At 36.6% G+C, this 17,850-nt stretch overlaps 2 protein-coding genes across 3 annotated transcripts in view; one reads left to right on the plus strand and one right to left on the minus strand.

The window, feature by feature from the left end:
• Positions 1-8,251: 8,251 nt before the first annotated feature.
• Epm2aip1 (EPM2A interacting protein 1) lies at positions 8,252-15,782 on the minus strand. 2 transcript variants are annotated; one of them, XM_076843405.2, is made up of 2 exons: positions 13,051-15,782; positions 8,252-10,092 (listed from the first exon to the last, which is right to left on the minus strand). In XM_076843405.2, exon 1 carries the CDS (start codon positions 15,654-15,656, stop codon positions 13,830-13,832), a length of 1,827 nt encoding a protein of 608 aa, XP_076699520.1. In that variant the 5' UTR covers positions 15,657-15,782; the 3' UTR covers positions 8,252-10,092; positions 13,051-13,829. The 2 variants fall into 2 exon arrangements, with proteins under 2 accessions (XP_076699520.1, XP_076699528.1); XM_076843413.2 differs by having other exon boundaries at positions 8,252-9,051; positions 10,009-15,782.
• A 158-nt stretch (positions 15,783-15,940) lies between these two features.
• The window catches only part of Mlh1 (mutL homolog 1), a 43,914-nt gene continuing 42,004 nt past the window's right edge, over positions 15,941-17,850 (plus strand). Inside the window, exon 1 of the mRNA XM_076843424.2 lies at positions 15,941-16,242. Coding sequence (XP_076699539.1) covers positions 16,127-16,242 — 116 coding nt within the window. The 5' untranslated portion in view covers positions 15,941-16,126. The remainder of the gene's footprint in view (positions 16,243-17,850) is intronic.

The following is a 17,850-nucleotide window of genomic DNA, read 5'->3' on the forward strand; positions in this document are numbered from 1 at the left end:
CCTTGATCACAGATGTCCCAGCTTCCAGAATTGTGAGAAGTGAATTTCTACTATTTTTAATTACTCAGCCTAAGATTTTTTTGTTATAGTAGCCCAAATGGATTAAGATGATGTTTTAAAAATAATTTATTGAGATGAATTTACATACTTAAAATCCAATATTGTAAAGCAAATAATTAAGTGTACCTTCATTTAGTACTTTCATCATGTTGTATAACTACCATATACTATATTCCATAGGAATGGTAAAGAAGCAGGAAGGAGACCACCTCTTTGATAGTTAAAGGAGTAGAAAAGAAATGAGATCTTCAAAATCTGTTTCTGATCTTCAGTGAGATTCGAGGGGCTACTGCAATGATAGAACAAGAATAGGTTGTATTTCTCAAAAAAAATTAATCTAATAACAAGAATAATAGCTATACTTAAAAAGGCAAAGATAATGAGTTTAAAATAAACATTGCTTGAAACCAAAATTAGCAAGTTCAGGAACTAAACTTCATAAAATTAAAAAATGAAAATTAAGACATGCTTGACATATCACTTCAGATTACTATTATGCAAAGAAATAATATTTAATTAGTAAATAATATTTTCTGCCTTGTAAATTGGTACAATATTTAAACTCTCAAAAGCCCAAATGTCAATCAAATGTCAATCAATCTCACACACACACACACACACACACACACACACACACACGAAAAGGAAATTGTTTTGTAAAATCAGAATTATAACCAGGTGTAGTGATACATGCCTATAATCCCAGCTCGGGAGGCTGAGGCAGGAGGATCACAGGTTCAAAGCCTGTCTCAGCAACATCGAGGCACTAAGCAACTGAGACCCTGTCTCTAAACAAAATTAAAAAGGGCTGGGGATGTGGCTCAGTAGTTGAATGCCCCTGAATTCAATCTCGATACCAAAAAGAAAAAAAGAAAAAGAAAAATCAGAATTATAGATATTTCTAGGAGGGAACAGGAAACTTATGGTTAGAAAAAGATGTGGGGCTGGGGAGAATGAGAGTTTTGATGTAGATGTATAGGGCTTTATAGGAATTTATAATAATTTATTAAGATGTGAATTTGTATGTTTTTTGTACATATGTATTCTATTTCATAATTTTAAGAGTTTTTAATGAATTATTGAAGCAGAACTTTAAATTTCTATAAAAAATAATTTTGAAGCCAGAAAGCCATACCTACCAAGCCAGCTATCAATACTAAGGGCAAACTAAAACCATTGTTTACACCTAAAAGGATTTGGAGAGTTTATTTACTATTTACCTTTCCTGAAGGAGATAATGAAAGATATTGGCCAGGAATTCAAGTGTGAGGAGTATGTAGACAAAAAGAAATGATAGAACTAACCATGTAAATTTAATGAAAAGAAACCCCAGATACCTTGCAGTGAGTTTTTAAATAAATTTGTCCAAATTGAAATAAGACATCAATAACTGCCCCCATGTTCTTAAGAAGAATTCTAGAACAAACCCTAAGCAGTTTTAGAATAAGAAAAAAAAAGCAATTAATATACATGTGATTTGATGAAGGTTTTTACTTCCCCAATTGGGAGAAAATGTTTAAATTCCAAGAAAGTGGGAAAAGCATGAGGTAAATTTGAAGTAAACTAAAATGTGTTATGAATTTGAGCAATGGTGTTAGTTTGAGAAAAGAAAATCCACTTTACAATTTCTAGGAACAGTTATTGTCCTTTGAGCAGTTCTAGGGCCATGACATTAGAAGTATACAAGAAAATGTAATAATATGTCATAACAACTGAATATCATTTAGTGATTTTTAACTTGTGCCATCAACTCATAAACCAAGTATGGGGGTTCAGTTATGATTTCTGTGAAGAATATAAATATTTTTCAACCTTGACCATATAAATATAAAAGTGGAGTTCACTGAAACTTGGGAGTAGAAATGGGAGGAGAGATGGAGGTAAGGATAGAGGAAAACCAAGGGATACTGGTGAAATTTATTGGAATAAAAAAAATCAGTTAAGAAAAAAAAATCTAAATTTGTAAAAGTAACCAATAGAAAGAAAACCAATGATACAACTATTAAAAAAAAAAGTCATGTTAAGAATAAGAATAGGAGGACTGGGGTTGTGGCTCAGAGGTAGAGCACTTGCCTACCATGTATAAGGCACTGGGTTTGATCCTCAGCACCACATGAAAATAAAATAAAGATATTGTGTCCACCTATATAACTAAAAAATAAAAATTAAAATAAAAAAAAGAATAAGAATAGGGGCTGGGGCTCAGCAGTAGTGCAATTGCCTGGTGTGTGAGAGGCATTGGGTTCGATTCCCAGCACCACAGATAAATACATAAATAAAATAAAGGTCTATCAACAACTAAAAAAATTTAAAAAAAGAATAAGAATAAATATGATAGGATAAGTTATCTATATCCTTATTAATAATAGGCAATAGATAGTGTCTAGAATTGATAAACTGAGAATTAGTAATATTTAGAGATATGTATGGGCCAAAAGAACTAATATGAGAAAAGGTCATAAATGGTTATTACTAAAGGGAACGAATGAGGGAGGAGAGGAGAAAATAAGGGCACTGATGCTTTTCATTTTTTGTTTTGTTTTTAACCGTCAATGGACTTGAGTGTATAGTCTAAAGAGAAGCATTTTGTAAAGAGGACTTCTTTTTTCAATGTATACTTGCTACAGACATTTCATGCCTGTTGCCTGGCACCAGGCATTAAGAAGACCCTGTTGCCAGGGAAACCAGCTCTTCGCTGATAATGAAGATGACGCTGAGGGCTGCTGTTCACAAAGCAACCTTCTTTGTGAGCTGTGACACATCCCTAAACTATCTCTTGTCTAGGCATAATGCTGTACAGCTACAGGCAGTTTACAGAGTCATCTATTTTACTAGCTAAAGGGATTATATCAGTCAGCAATAATGTGCTGTCCTTGTTTGTTACAAGTAAACCTGCTTATAAAGAAATGAATAATGGTTGTTTTATAAGTGATATGCATCAAAGCACATAGAAAACAGAAAAACTACAGTACTTTTTCCATACTTGCCTCATTGCCCCCAAAGGGAGGAGAAGAGCAGGGAAAAGACTTTCAATTCATTTTTTTTCTTTTTCCTCTCTCTTTCAGTGCTTTTATGCATGTTAAACAAGTGCTCTACCACTGAGTTACACCTCTAATCTCTCTTTTAAAAATACTAATTATGTTGATTCATAAATAATATACAGTAAAATTCACAGATCTCAATTCATAAATCTTAAGTTTACAGTTTGATGGGTTATGACAAATATATATACCTGTAGAACCAAAACCCCAGTCAATAGAGAAACACTATAAACAATCTTGAGCAAAAGGAATAAACAGGATGTTCAAAAATTACATACTGTCGTAATTAAAACAGCATGGTATTGGCATAAAAATAGACCCACAGACCAATGGAACAGAATAGGGAACCTAGAAGTAAACTCATGCATCTATAGCCAACTGATTTTCAACAAAAGTGCCAGAACTCACAGTGAAGAGAGCACAGTTTTTTCAATAAATAATGCAGGGGAAATCGGATATCCACATATGGAAGAATGAAACTAGACCCCTATCTCTCACTAGCTATAAAAATCAATTCAAAGTGAATCAACAATGTAAATGTAAAACTGAAACTATAAAATTACTAGAAGAAAACAGGGAAATGCTACAGAATGTTGGAATGGACAACAATTTTGGGGGCAAGACCCCAAATTCTTAGGAAACAAAAGCAAAAATAGACAAATTGGATTACCTTAAACTAAAAAGTTAAACAAAACAAAAGAAATGATCAACAGAATGAAGGAGGTAAACTGAGAAGAATGGGTGGGGGTTGGTTTGTGGCTCAGTGGTAGAGTGCTTGCCTAGCATGTGTGAGGCATTAGGTTTAATCCTCAGTATCACATTAATAAAAAATAAATAAAGTTGTAAAAAAAAGAATGGGAGAAAACATATGTCAGCTATACATCTACAAAGGATTAATATGTAGATTACATAAGAACTCTAACAACTCAATAGCAAACAAAAAACTTTATTAAAAATTTAACAATGGGCCTAAATAGACATTTCTCAAAAGAAGAAATACAAATAGCCAACAAGTATATGAAAAAATGCTCAACGTTACTAATACTCAAGGAAATTCAAATCAAAACCACAATGAGATATCACCTCACTCCAGTTAGAATCGACTATTATAAAAAAGACAAAAGATAACATGTACCAGTGTTGGTAAGAAACAAAGGAGTCCCTTGTACACTGTTGATAGAATGTCTATTAGTTCAACCATCTTGGAAAACAGTATGAAACTTTTCGCAAAAAATTAAAAATGGTACTACCGTGATTCAGCAACTCCAGTCCAAAAATATTAAATTGAAAATTCCAGAAATAAACAATTCATAAGTTTTAAACTGTGCTCTGTTTTAAGTAGTATAATGAAATCTTGCACCTACTGCTCTGCCCTGGTAGGACATGAATCATGTCTTTGTCCAGCATATCCACACTACATAAGCTACCCATCCATTAATAATGTAGTGGTCATCTTGGTTATCAGACTATCACAGTATCACAGTGCTTGTATTCACATAACTCTTATTTTACTTAATAATGTCAAGGATATAGAAAAATAATCTAATGGAAAAAAGTATAAGAAAACAGAAAAAAATGAATTAAAGAAAATAAAAGCAGAAATCAACGAATTAAGACATAACACTAATATATAAGTGAAGAAGCAAGCTCTTTGAAAAAGATTTTAAAAATCTAGTGAGGCTAAGAAAAAGAAAAGCTCAAACATTAGGAATGGGAGGAAACATAAGCAGAGATACAGAGGAGAAAAGAGAAAATGCCACGAATAACTCAATACATTGAAAACTTAAATGGAAAATATTCAAAGAAAACTTAAAAATATTAAAATTAGTTTGATATGTAAAAAACAAAGATGAAATGGAAAAGTTGTCAAAGAACATTTAAAGTGACATTAGCCTCTTTCTTTTCAGATAAAATTTTTTAAACCCTCTCTAGATACAGGTAATATTTGTGCTTTTAAAAGCCTTTCAAAGTACATATCACAATATGAAAATTTTCTAATTTTTATCTAACATATTGATATCTCAAAGAATTCTAGACTCCTAAAGTATAAAGAGAGATACCCAGTCTCAGCCATTAATGACGGGCTAGAAACAAAGGTCAAGACTATGAGGATTCTGAGGTCTTCCACAAAGAAAAGAGGTGATCCCATAAAAGAAATAAAGGCATAGGCCAGTCTGGTCATTACAGAAATGACACAAGGGGGAAAGCACTGAAATAGTTCAGGAAAGGGCTGTTGTCCTGGTCCCGCTGAACAATTCAAGATAACCTTAACGTCTTCTGTAGGACCCACTTTCTTTACATTGTAAAGAAGTTGGAATAAATGATCTTTCTATGAACCATTTTTCTCTTCTTTAGTTCTTACTTCTATGGACCTTTTTAACAAATCCATAAATTCTGCTTCAGAGGTATCATGGAAAACTTGGACTACAGTAGGTAATAAAGTCTTTGGGATTGCTTTGAGTGTCCACCCGGCTCAAAACCTTCCAGAAAGTTTCCTCCTCTTAGGATTCCTTCCTTAGGATTGAGGGTCTAAGGCTATGGTATTATGCATCCCTTAAGAAGAATCAGTCAGTCACAACTATGTTTTCCCATAAAGAAAATGAGTAATCAAAACTAGGACAAAGTAGATATACAAAAAGGACAGTCAAGATTCATGTGAGAAAATTTATTTGGATTTACTGCTGAATCTCCACTGCGCTAGTAGGCCTTCAATAAGCAATTGTCAATTGATTGTTGAATTCAATACCCTCACATGGCTTCCAGGGGATTTTTTTCCCTTCCTGCAGTCCCTAATCATTCCTTCATTTTTCCCCTTTAAGTTAGTACAAGTTGGTTTCTTACAACCAGGAAGCCCCATCAAATACATTATTGGACTCTCCCTTTCATAACCACCACTCACGTCACTATGGGTATATGCCTGGCCTCTGAAAGGCATCACCAAAGACTGGACTTCCATGGGGTCCTGCCCAGGAATATGTAATTGACACATTAAGAGAATGTGGCAGTGGCAGTGAAGTGTGGTAGTGATAGAAGCGAGGGAAATGTATGAAGGCTGACTAGTGATAAAAAGAAAAGCTGACTAGCAAAGTGGTAAAAAGAAAGGCAGATGCAGAGAGAAGACAATGGTAGTCCTGAAAGGTATCCCAGTATTTTCTTACTACACACAAAACATCCACCACCAAATTTGTGTGGCAAAATCCTGATTCTCAATGTGATGACATTAAGAGGTGAGGTCTTGGGAAGCATTTAGATCAAAAGGATGGAGTCCCCACAATGGGATTAGTGCTCTTATAAAGACTTGAGAGCTTTTTAAAAACATTTCTTTAGTTGTAGATTACAATACCTTTATTTATTTTTATGTGGTGCTGAGAATTGAACTCAGTGCCTCACACGTGCTAGGCAAACACTCTACAACTGACCCAGGGCTGACAACCCGGGCTGACAACAGCTTATTTTCTCTTTTCCTGCTCTTCACCACATGAGAATACAATGCAAAGATGGTCATCTGTACACTAGAGGAAGTATTCACTCACCAGACATGGATCAGAGGGCACCTTAATCTTTAACTTCCCACTCTTCAGAACTGTGAGATGTTACTTAAGCCACCTAGACTATGGTAATTTTTTACAATATGAACTGAGACATTTCTTTTCAACAAAGTCTCCCCACCACCCCCTTAATTTTCCCTTCCCTTGGTCAAAACAAATGCAAACTTTTGAGTGACATTCGTCATTATTATTATTATTATTACCTCCACTTTGTTTATCCATTTTTATGCAGTGCTGAGGATCAAACCCAGTGGCTCGCATACAAGTGCTCCACCTCTTAGCCACAACCGCAGCCTCACATTCATTATTTTGATTATGGTGATTTTATGCACTTTTGTGTATGTCAAACCTAATCAAATTTTAAACGTGTGGCTTCTTATATTTCAATTGCACATCAAAAAAGTTGTAAAAATATGAGAATTTAATAACCAAATTTCATCAGTTACGTTATAACTACCAGTAATGTACCAACAATGGTATATTTAAAGAGGCCCCTTTTATGATTGCTATTTTGGATTTAACTTGTAGTACTTATTTATTCCATTGCCTTCCTCCCTCCTCTATCCCCAATTCCCATGCCCCACCTAGCTCTTGAGCAAGCAAATAACTATAATAGTGTCATAATCAAGTTGATGAATTCTAATTCACAATAAGTATGACTAAAATATATCAAAGTTCACACTTCTTTAAATTTATCCAGGTTTTGTAATTTAATCTCTAAATGTGTTACTTGAAGAAATTAATTTACCACAAACCAGAGTTATTGCTTATGTCAAAAATGTTGGGGTAAGGAGTATAGTTCAAGGGTAGGATCTATTCTTAGTATGCACGTGGTACCCAGCAACTAAAAGAAACAATTATCTACTTAGATTACAACCTCTTTTAAGGACAGAGCTAAATTCCCAAATTGACAAGCAATATCTGGTATAGAGCATAGTGAGGAGAGGGATAAAGAATAAGATGTAAACACAGAATAGGAAGAAAAAGGATATGTGTGAGTACTGATTGTGCAGGAATTTGTAGGCCCTGATTAAGACTTCGGACATTTTTTTTTTTTTTTTAAACAAACATGGGGTCTCTATGTTGTTCAAAGCTGGTCTTTTTGTATCTTTCTTTCTTTTGGGGGGATGAGGGGAGATGTGGATTTAATCCAGGGGCATTTTAACTCTGAGCTACATCCCCAGCCTTTTTAATTTTTTAAATTTTGAGACAGGGTCTCACAAAGTTGCTGAGGTTATCCTTGAACCTATTATCCTTTCTCAGCCACCCTGCCCCGCCCAAATAGCTGAGATTATAAATGCACCTGGCCTAAAGCTGGTCTTGAACTCCTGGACTGAAGCTATCGCTATCCCCCACTTCAGCCTCCAGAGCAGCTGAGATTACAGGCATGTGCCACTATGCCCAGTTAAGACCTTGGATTTTATGGGTTGTGATATGAAGTCAAGAAGAGGGTTTTAAGCATTGAATGGACATTGTCGACCTTCTATTTTAAAATAAGATCATTCTGGTGGCTGTGGCGAAGAACCTGTATGAAGGAAATATGGAAGCTGAATAGCTACCAATGAAAATACCAAAAGGAACATGTTCACTAAAAGACACAAAAATTTTCATAGCAACTTTATTCATAATAACCACAAATTGGAAACAATCCAAATTTCCATCAGCATTAGAATAGATAAATTGTAGTAGAGTCATACAATGGAATACAACACAAAGTAAAAATGAATTGCTTCTACTACATCCACATGGATTACCCTCACAAACATGTTGAACAAAGACACGAAAGAGTGCATATAATTATTCCACTTATATAGTTTTTAAACAGGTAAAGCTAACTGATGGTGACACAGGTCAGAATAGCAGTTATCTGTATGTGAGAAAGGCATAAGGACACCTACTGGGGTGACAGAAATATTTTCTATCATGATCTGGGTGGTACATTCAAACATACACTTAATTTTTGTCAACTTTCAAGTTTTACATCAATAAAAAGGCAAAAATATATTGAAAAAATTGTATAAATGGAGAAATATAATCATGTTAATCAGTAGTGTTATATTCCAAATATTTCTGGCTTTCCTCCTTGGTTGTGGAAGGATTATGCTCCTAGGATTGAGGTGTGGCTGTGTTACTTTAAGGGTCTACAAGTTATTTGCCAAACTTTTTTCATTTCCCAAATTAAGCAGCCACATCCCTGATGGTAACTGCTTTGTCAGCCTGAGTCCCAGAATAAGGAAAATAAAGAACAAGGATTAAGAAACTTTTTCTGTAAAGGGACACAAAGTAAATATTTTAGGCTTTGTGGGACATATACTTGCTGTTGAAACTATTCAACTCTGCCACTGTAAAACACAATCAGCCATAGAAAATATATAAATGGACAAGGCTGTACTCCAATAAAACTTTTAAAAAATAAATAAAACAATTAAAAAATAGTATAAAAAAAAAGAAAGAAAGAAAAGAGAGAGAGAGAGAAACATAAATCAGGATGGATTTTGACTATGGGCTGTAGTTTGCCAACCCCTTACCTAGAACAAAGTCCCTAGACAAGTTGCAAGAGACAAGTTATTTGAAACCCTAAGATTTTGTAGCAGTTACTGAATACTGAACCCAATGGCCTAGTGATTAGTTGGCAGGCATTCAGGAAGTTACTACTGGAGGATGAAAGAAATAACTTACACAGGGACAACTGCTATTAAGGAGAGGCCAAACTATTCCTTGAGATAAACTAGAAGGCTGATAATCTGCCCTTTACTAAATAAAAAGAAAAACAAATTATTTTGTGGTTGATTTTGGCTGCATCTGACAAAATGTAGAGAAGAAATAACTCAGAAAAGAACTGGTCAGTTTACAGGCAGAAATGGAAAGAAATAGAATCATAAACTCAAATATTTACTGGGTAGAATGAAGCAACTTTTCAATTATAAGACAAAAGTGAAAAATTCTTTCACTTAAAGGTTGATTAAATAGTTCTACAGCAAGGATCAAATCACTGGATGACTGCCATATCTACTGTTAAGATCTCTGAATGAATTAATGTGACTCAGATTAAAAATACAACTAAAAGTACAATGGTAGTTAATCCTGTAAATTAGAACAGTTTAAGGAAAAAGACTAAGGGTATGGCTCCCCTATTTAAGACTGAAGGCCTTTTACCCAGAAATTAAGTTCAGAGAGGCATGGAAATATGAAAGCAAAGAAATATAGCATATCTAAAAGTATGAAATAACTAAACAGCACTTTTGGGTCATCTTCCTTGCAGAGGTGATAAGAACCTTATGCAGGTGGGAAAGCAAATGAACTGAATAACTAGTGACCAGAGGACGAAGTCATTCTTCTATTTTGTTAAATTTACTTACTTTTAAATTCCAGAAGAGCCAGAAATCATCTGTAAAGGAAAGTAGCAAAATAAATAGCATGCCATTTACTCCTAGGGTTGATGCCTACAAAAGGAAAAATGGATATTAACTCTTATGTGGCATTATCTTTCTCTAATACTGAATGTAATTTTTTAATTACTGAAATTTAATCTTAGGTCAATCTAAAAAGTTGTCCAATCTTTTCTCTCTATATGTAGGTTCCTTTGGAAATCTGCCTTTAGAATAAAAGAAAAATAGACTATATCATGAATGGACGTAATATTACACAGTGGATTTATGTGAGTACAGCTGGGTTTGAATCCTAATACTCACTGTTTACTAGGGAAAATTGCAATCTCAGTTTGTTTCCTTGACAACATTCACATCTGTGAACCACATGCTAAGCACTGCACTAAATTCTAGGAATACAACAATGAGGTCCCTAGTCACAAAGAACTTAGCTTTATTGTTAATTTGCAATGTGTCTTACAACTACCTAGTGAACAGGTAGGATGACTGTGAAGGTTAAATGCGACTGTGCTAGAGCTTCAAAGATTGTAAAACACTACACAAATATTTATTTATTCAAACATTTCTTAAAATGCCAGGCATTGTGCTAACAGCTAAAGATAAAATAATGAGCAAGGTTTATATGGTCCCTGCCCTTGTAAAGCTTAGTCTAGCAGTGATCAACAACCAGTAATAAGAGCTAAGTGTATGGCAGGAAGAACAGGGTGTTTAGGGAGTTTAGTTCAGGGGAACTAGTCTAGAGGCATCAACAAAGGCTACCTAGATGAAGGTACATATAAACTGAGACCTGAAAGATAAATAAAAATTTGTATTATATTCTAAGGGCAATGATTAAAGCATAGGACTGGCATGAACAGAATGACTCAGTTTTTGGCTTGGGTAAGGGCAATTGGATGGTTGGTAGTGGTAATTCTGTTTACTGAAGAAAAGAGGAACAATGAGCAGGAGGTTTGGGGTCAAGATCAATGATGTGTTTTGGTGCCTGTGAAGCAGCAAGGTGGATTTGTTAGCAATTAAATATATGACTTGGGAAAAATCCAGGAAAGAAATATGAATTTGGGAGTATTTGCATACAGGTGGTAACTGAAGCCATGGAAGAAGATGAGATTGGCTAGGGAGATGGAAGGGAGATAAGGCAAGGGAGAGTAGGTAGCCTTGAAAAAAAAAAGAAGAACAGATATTTAAGGGAAGAGGTGCCTGTAAAGAAGACTAAGAAAGCATACCTGGAACTAAAATCTCCTCAATCTAAAGTAACAGTTCAAGGATGGTAAGGATATTGACAAGGATTTAGTGAGCTTGATAGAACAGTCTGAGTGGCAAAACAGAAAACAAGGAGAGCAAATTTTTCAAGAAACAAGTGGGAATGGGAGATATGGGGAAGTAATTGGTAAGGACACAAAGTTTTTTTTTTTCTTTTTTTAAATGGTACTTATTTTATCTATATGCACTGATACAACAGGAACAATAACAGCTATATATTTATAAAAGAAAAGACTGCCATGCAGCTACAGAATTACTTAATACAGAAAACAGTAAAATACACTTTTTTTTTTAAATAAACAAGACTAATTATAGCAAATTCTCTTTTGCTGAGGATCAATGTTAAAATCCTTGCTTTTATCTCTCCCCACTCAGTTACTATATGGTGCAAACTAATTTTAGTTATCACGTTAAGCAAAACATACTAGAATTTCACAAAATATACAAGATTTCAATATCTGAGGAACTGGGATTAGAAAGCAGAAGCGGCCTTCAAGTCTTACAAACTTTCTCACAAGTAATAAAGCATTTGCTGTGAAAGCAACACTCAAAAACTATTGGGAAATTACCGGTAGACTTATTTTTTTTCAGTTTTTCACTGTCATCTTTTCAGATATTTGAGCTTATTCTTTGCTAATCAAAATCTCAACTTGATGTTATTAATATATAAGAGGTTTATCTGCCCTAAACTAATTGTGTATACTAGGAGAGAGCCCTTTAATCCGATTCAGAATTAATTACTGATGTACAAATGCTATTATGTGAGCTACTGGAACCTTTATTGCACCTTACCAGCTAACCTTGGAATACTGAAATTAGTCTCCCCATCAAGTATTCCATCAGTTTACCCAACTTGCCTGTCTAATTTTGCTTCTACCGGTAATTTGCCCTGTTTCTTGACATAAGATAATATGTACACTGGGGGTTTACGGGCAGGGAGAGATAATTCTTCAAAATGCCAGGCTGTTGTATATATTGCAGGAGGGAGCGGTCTTTAGGTTGAAATGCCAGCAGAAAACCCCCCCAGCAAATAAGACAACCAAAAAGGTGTCCCTACACATTTTGTAGCATCCTCTAGAAGGGAGGGTTACTGCCTCTGATTGAGAAGCACTGAAACAATTTTGCTTCCTAGGCTCTAACAGTATCCATTAAGATAGCTTGTGCACCAGTTCCTTCTAAATTCTTGGTTGTTTCCTGGTTCCTTGAATTTGCTGGATTAGTGACCACAGCATAAAGTGGTGCAATAGTTAAAGACTTAGTAGCACAAGTTTTCAAACTGTACTTGGGAATCTATGATATACAAGTTAAGTTCTGTTTTTAAATTAGTTTTATATATTGGACTTTAATGTGAGATTGCCTTGTCACAATTAATATAAGTTTAAAGTAACTATTTTAGCACAAGGCAGATGTCTTACTAGAAATATTACTATCATCTGTGAATAAGACCAATTCTTGAAATTTAAATATTTCTACTTGTGCACTGTCTTTACCAAACGTGTGAGATAGTCTTAAATTTTAGAATAAATCAATTTCCAGCAACTAGCAAAATCTGATATCATTTTAAAAGTTTCCTTTAAATAGGATTTCTTTATAAAGCGGTAACACGCACATAAAATAAGCTAAAATATCTCACACCTCCTCATCATGAAGTGCAAAAAGCTGTTTTTTTCTCACCCTTTTGATAGGGCCAAACTGCTGTCTAGAGTAGGAAAAAGAATTGCTAACTAGCAATGGTTAAGATTCTATACTTACCAAAGTCCTTTGATAGGCAAGCTGATAAAACATCCCCCAGTTGTGAAAAATTCAGGGAAAACCCCCAGAAATTGGTTAAGTCTTAGCTCCAAATTGCAGGAAGCCTCCTAAAATCAGCAACCTAAAAACAATTCTTGCTCCTTTGACTAAATTTTTGATTACTTCCTCTGTTAGTAATATCAGATTCACTGGAGTGAATGGGGGAAATTAAGAGGAAGGAAATCTGGCAATATTTATTTCAGACTCAGAAATGTTTTAAAAATATAGTCTCAAAACATTTTGTTAGACAAAATACCTCCACTGTATGTTATGTTTTTCCTTTTTTGAACTCATGAACTTGCTATGTGAGTTTTTGCAAATTAGTTTAAACACTTAAGGGGTTGCTAACTTCAGACTACAGGAATCAAAATTTTAAAACTTCATTAAAATAAAAGTTAAATTTTTGGCATATATTCTCAGAACACCTCAAAAACAGACTTCTAATTCAACTAATGTTGTCAATATTAAACTCCTTAAAATCAATTATACCATAAAAGTAAAAGACAATGACTTTGCCATTAAACAAAGTTTTTTTTAAAAAGGTGGTATTCTCATGTTTCAGTCCCATGCTGCGAAATGAAAAAAAAGGCAACTGTCAGGAAGTTCTGAATTGTGATTGATTTGGATGTCTTGTAGTAAGCTTGGTGTTTTCCAACAATCCAAATTAGAAAACTTGGGGGAAAAAAAAATCAAAACAGATTTTTGCTTCTGGTATTCTTTCAATGTTGTACTACAAAGGCTTATAGATTAGCTTCATTTATTCCTCTCACAAGATCATCCCAACTGGGAACCATTTCAGTTGTGGCAACCCGAAACAGGGCTTGAAGATGCTCATCTGTCAGTGGCTGGCTCAAAGTGTGTTGGTTTCGAGTCAGATAAGAAAAAGCCTTTTCACAGATTTGGTTACTATCGAACAAGGATGCCACCTTATAGGCAACCCCTTTGATAATTGGGTAAGATTCAGCAGGCAATCCAGCATAGAACTGTCCCAGGGTTTTCACTCTATATTCATTCCAAAGGCTAGTATTTGCCTGAAGTTTTGTCAGCTCCACTCTTACTGAAATAGGTGCATATTCGGGTTTAAAGTTAAATGGATTTGAAAAAAGTTCTAAGTCCTTTTTGATGAATCTTAGGTCCTTAAAATGTCTCTCAAAATCTTTCTGCAGACGAGAGATCACCATTTGATATCTGTCAGGATCAAATATTTTTTGATCTTCCTTATATTGCTGTTTAAGCTCATCAACAACTTCTTTGAAAGCAGGAAAGTCTGTTAGATTTTTTTCTTCAATATGTCTCTGAAATAAATTCAGCTTACTTTCAAAAGTACAAATATGGTCAAAGGCAGAAGCAGCAAAGACTTTACTAGTTTGCAATTCTTCACTGAGTTCTTGAAGGTAGTTCATAACATCCACCAAAAAGCCAAAGTCACAAAGCCATTGCTTGTCTGTGAAATGGACTGTTGTTGCCCCTACTGAAACCAAGAATGCTTCTATTTCTTTTCGTAATGAAAATATTAATTTTAAAGATTTCCCTCTTCTAAGCCAGTTGTTCAGACATCGTCCATTAATCCTTTCACCATGCTCCGACTCAGATTCAGTTAGTAAAGACTGAAACTCCGGTCGCCTAACGCCTCTGGTCTTAATTAAAACTATCCATTCTGATATGGTATTTACGATCTGATTAATATCTATGTCATAAGAGCTCAACAGTTCCAAGTGAAGAAATCCTGAATAGTGGATAACATTCCAACAGTTGGGGCTCACGGCCTTTTCTCTCATGTATGAGACCAGTCCTGAGTTCTCACCAATCATTCTCAAAGTGTGCGTCGTGGTCAGTCCAACCATTCGCTGCAAGCTAAGCCCTGCTCTCTGCAAAGACTCTAGAATGGCCGACATGAGTGCACCAACACTGAAGTGATGAGTCAGGTTGATTATGGTCAGAAGGTCTTCCTGCACCTCCAAATCATGGCCCACGCCACGAATAAAGACCAGGAGATAGTTCTCATAGGCCACAAAAGCCTGGTCGTCCAAGGCAAGAGAATAGGCTTTAAATTGTCTGGCTCGGTTAAAAAGCTGACAACGAAGATTACTGTCAATGCTCAGAATCCTCTGCCTTGTGATCTCTGGAGACAAATTAATTCTTTGCAAGACGCCTACATGCTCCGGCAGTACCTCTTTTAGCAATATCTCCATGCACTGGTGTACAAAGTCCCCCTCAGCCCAGCCGCGACCCTTTAAGGCCAACAGGCGACAGAGCCCGAGGCCTGCACGAGCAGCTTTCTCCTCTGGAGTGAGCAAGGTGCTCAACGACATGTCGCCCTGACGCAGACGCTCCACCAAGGCCGCGCGATCGCCCTCCGCCACATACCGCTCATAGTATTCGTGTTCCGCCTCGTAGTGGCGCCTGACGTCACGTTCGCGGGTAGAAGCGACAAGGCGGCGACAGACCAAGCACAGGGCCCCATCGCCCTCTGGAGGTTCCACCACCAAGTAACGCTGGGTCCATTCGGGCCGGAAAACAAGAGCCTCGTCGACTTCCATCTTGCTCCTTTTGGGCGTCATCCACATTCTGCCAGAGTACACAAGAACGGGATCAACCTCAGAGAGGCCGCAAGGCGAGGGGAGGAGCCCGACTAGCGGCAAACAGCTCCAGCGCTCTGCGCCAGATCACCTCAGCAGCCGCACACCAGCCTTTGCCATGGAATCTCTGTTCCTATTGGCTGGAGATTTCGTAGTCCCTGTAGCTACGACCAACAAACCAATTGGAAGAGCGGACAGTAATTTCTAACGCGCAAGCGCACATCCTTCTAAGCGAGTGCGAGGCAGCCTTAGGAACAGACGAAAAGGCCCAGCAGCCCACGCAGTTGAGAAACTTGATTGGCAGTCAAGCTGCCCAATCAACAGCTGCCACTACAGGGTGGTACAGGATGGTGTAAACCATAATTGAAGGAAGACCAAGGGCTTGAGGGACTGAAGTGATTGGCTGAAGGTACTTCCGGCGAGCATCTAGACGGGACTTGGGCCTCTCTGGCGCCAAAATGTCGCTTGTGGCGGGGGTTATTCGGCGGCTAGACGAGACAGTGGTGAATCGCATCGCGGCGGGGGAAGTTATTCAGCGTCCAGCAAATGCGATCAAAGAGATGATTGAAAACTGGTATGGAGGGAGTCAAGCCTGTTCACGTAGATTCTACGGGCCGCTTCTCTGGCGCGGACACGCCTCCGTGACGAGGGCGGAGGCGCATCCGGCGCAGGCCCCTGTAATTGGAAGCCGCTGGAATCCTGGGCGCGCGTCGGTCCCACCTTTTCCTTTCCCGGGAACCAAGAATTTCTCCGCTGCTCTCGCGATACCTAGATTCTAGGGCGTGTGGGGCGCCTGTAGCAGGGATGTGTTCGGCCTAGCTTTAGTGGTACCGTTAACTCAGAGAGCTACTTAAAATTACGCAGAAGATGCGAAATTAAGGATGTATAAAAATTTATCGTGGGAGAAAAAAAATCTTTCAGAGTATACCATGCTATCAATTTCTTAAGAAATCAAACGTGTTCAAGGGCACAATTGTTGAGTTTTATTAAAAATAAATCGTTGGGGGCTGAGGCTGTAACTCAGTGGTGGAGAGCTCTCAAGCACGTGAGGCACTGGGTTCCATCCTCTGCGCCACGTAAAAATCAGGAATAAAATAAACGCATTGTGTCCATCTACAGCTAAAAATATTTTTAAAAATAATAGTAAATCATTGGAGTTTTAAGACAGGCTAATGGACGTTGGGCTTAATTTTGAATTCCCTTATTACCAAGTCAGTGGCCTCACTGCCTTTTACTTTTTGGAGAGGTGCTTTGAAGATATATGACTTATTTTTAGCCCTGTCGCAAACATGGAGCAAAGATGTTAAAAAATATGTGGAAAGAAAATTGGGCGTGAACTGTAAACCTTACAAAAGACAAGTACCCAAAGACTATGTCATGTCGTTTGTATTAAAATCACTTGATGTTAATAAAGTTCATACCTTATTAGAAAAGAAAAATCTTCTTTCTGGTGAAGAATGACAGATTTGTAGAGAGATTCATTGTAAAAACATAAATCATTCAGAGCGATGGGACTGAAAGAGCACTGGGTCAGAAAGGACCTCAGAGGGAAAATAAGAAGATTGGTAGAAGAGACACACACAAAAAGAAACATGGAACCTGGGGACGTTTTCATTTGATTTGTGGTAGCAGTATAAGTCGTTGTCTGGCTTTTGTTTCTATAGTGTTAGAATAAACAGAATAACTTAAAACCAATTATTGTACCTTGCCCAAATTCTGTACAACAAAACTAAACATACTAGTTCAGTGGCTTATAATTAATTCTGTAAGCAGAGATTTTATATGGAGTCCAGTTAGACTCTTTTAAATGTATGTCATGATGGCTGATACAATGTCAATAAAGAGGCTCCTGAGACAGGTCTTTAATGTTTAAATAACTTATTTTCTTATTTCTGAATAAAGAATTTTCTGTGAGCAAGTCAGTAACTTCTTTCTCATGCAGCCCCAGGCTGAATTTATTTTCTCTAATAGGTGCTTTGTGTGTATAGGCTACTCTCTGAAAGTGTGAAAGATTTATTGACTTCTTAAAGAACTTTCTGCCTTACCATTTTTTTCTTTACCATATAGGTATGTTTTTCTTTTGTTTTGTTTTTGGTGGTACTGGAGATTGAACTCAGAGGCACCCTGCTACTGAGCTACATCCCTAACCTTTTCTGAGAGAGGGTCTCCCTAGTTACCCAGG

The sequence above is a fragment of the Callospermophilus lateralis genome, chromosome 1 (assembly GCF_048772815.1).
Source record: "Callospermophilus lateralis isolate mCalLat2 chromosome 1, mCalLat2.hap1, whole genome shotgun sequence".
Lineage (NCBI taxonomy): Eukaryota > Metazoa > Chordata > Mammalia > Rodentia > Sciuridae > Callospermophilus > Callospermophilus lateralis.

Bases quoted from the DNA above. Each gene is read 5' to 3' on its own strand.
- Epm2aip1 (XM_076843405.2), bottom strand. From the start codon at position 15,656: ATGTGGATGACGCCCAAAAGGAGCAAGATGGAAGTCGACGAGGCTCTT.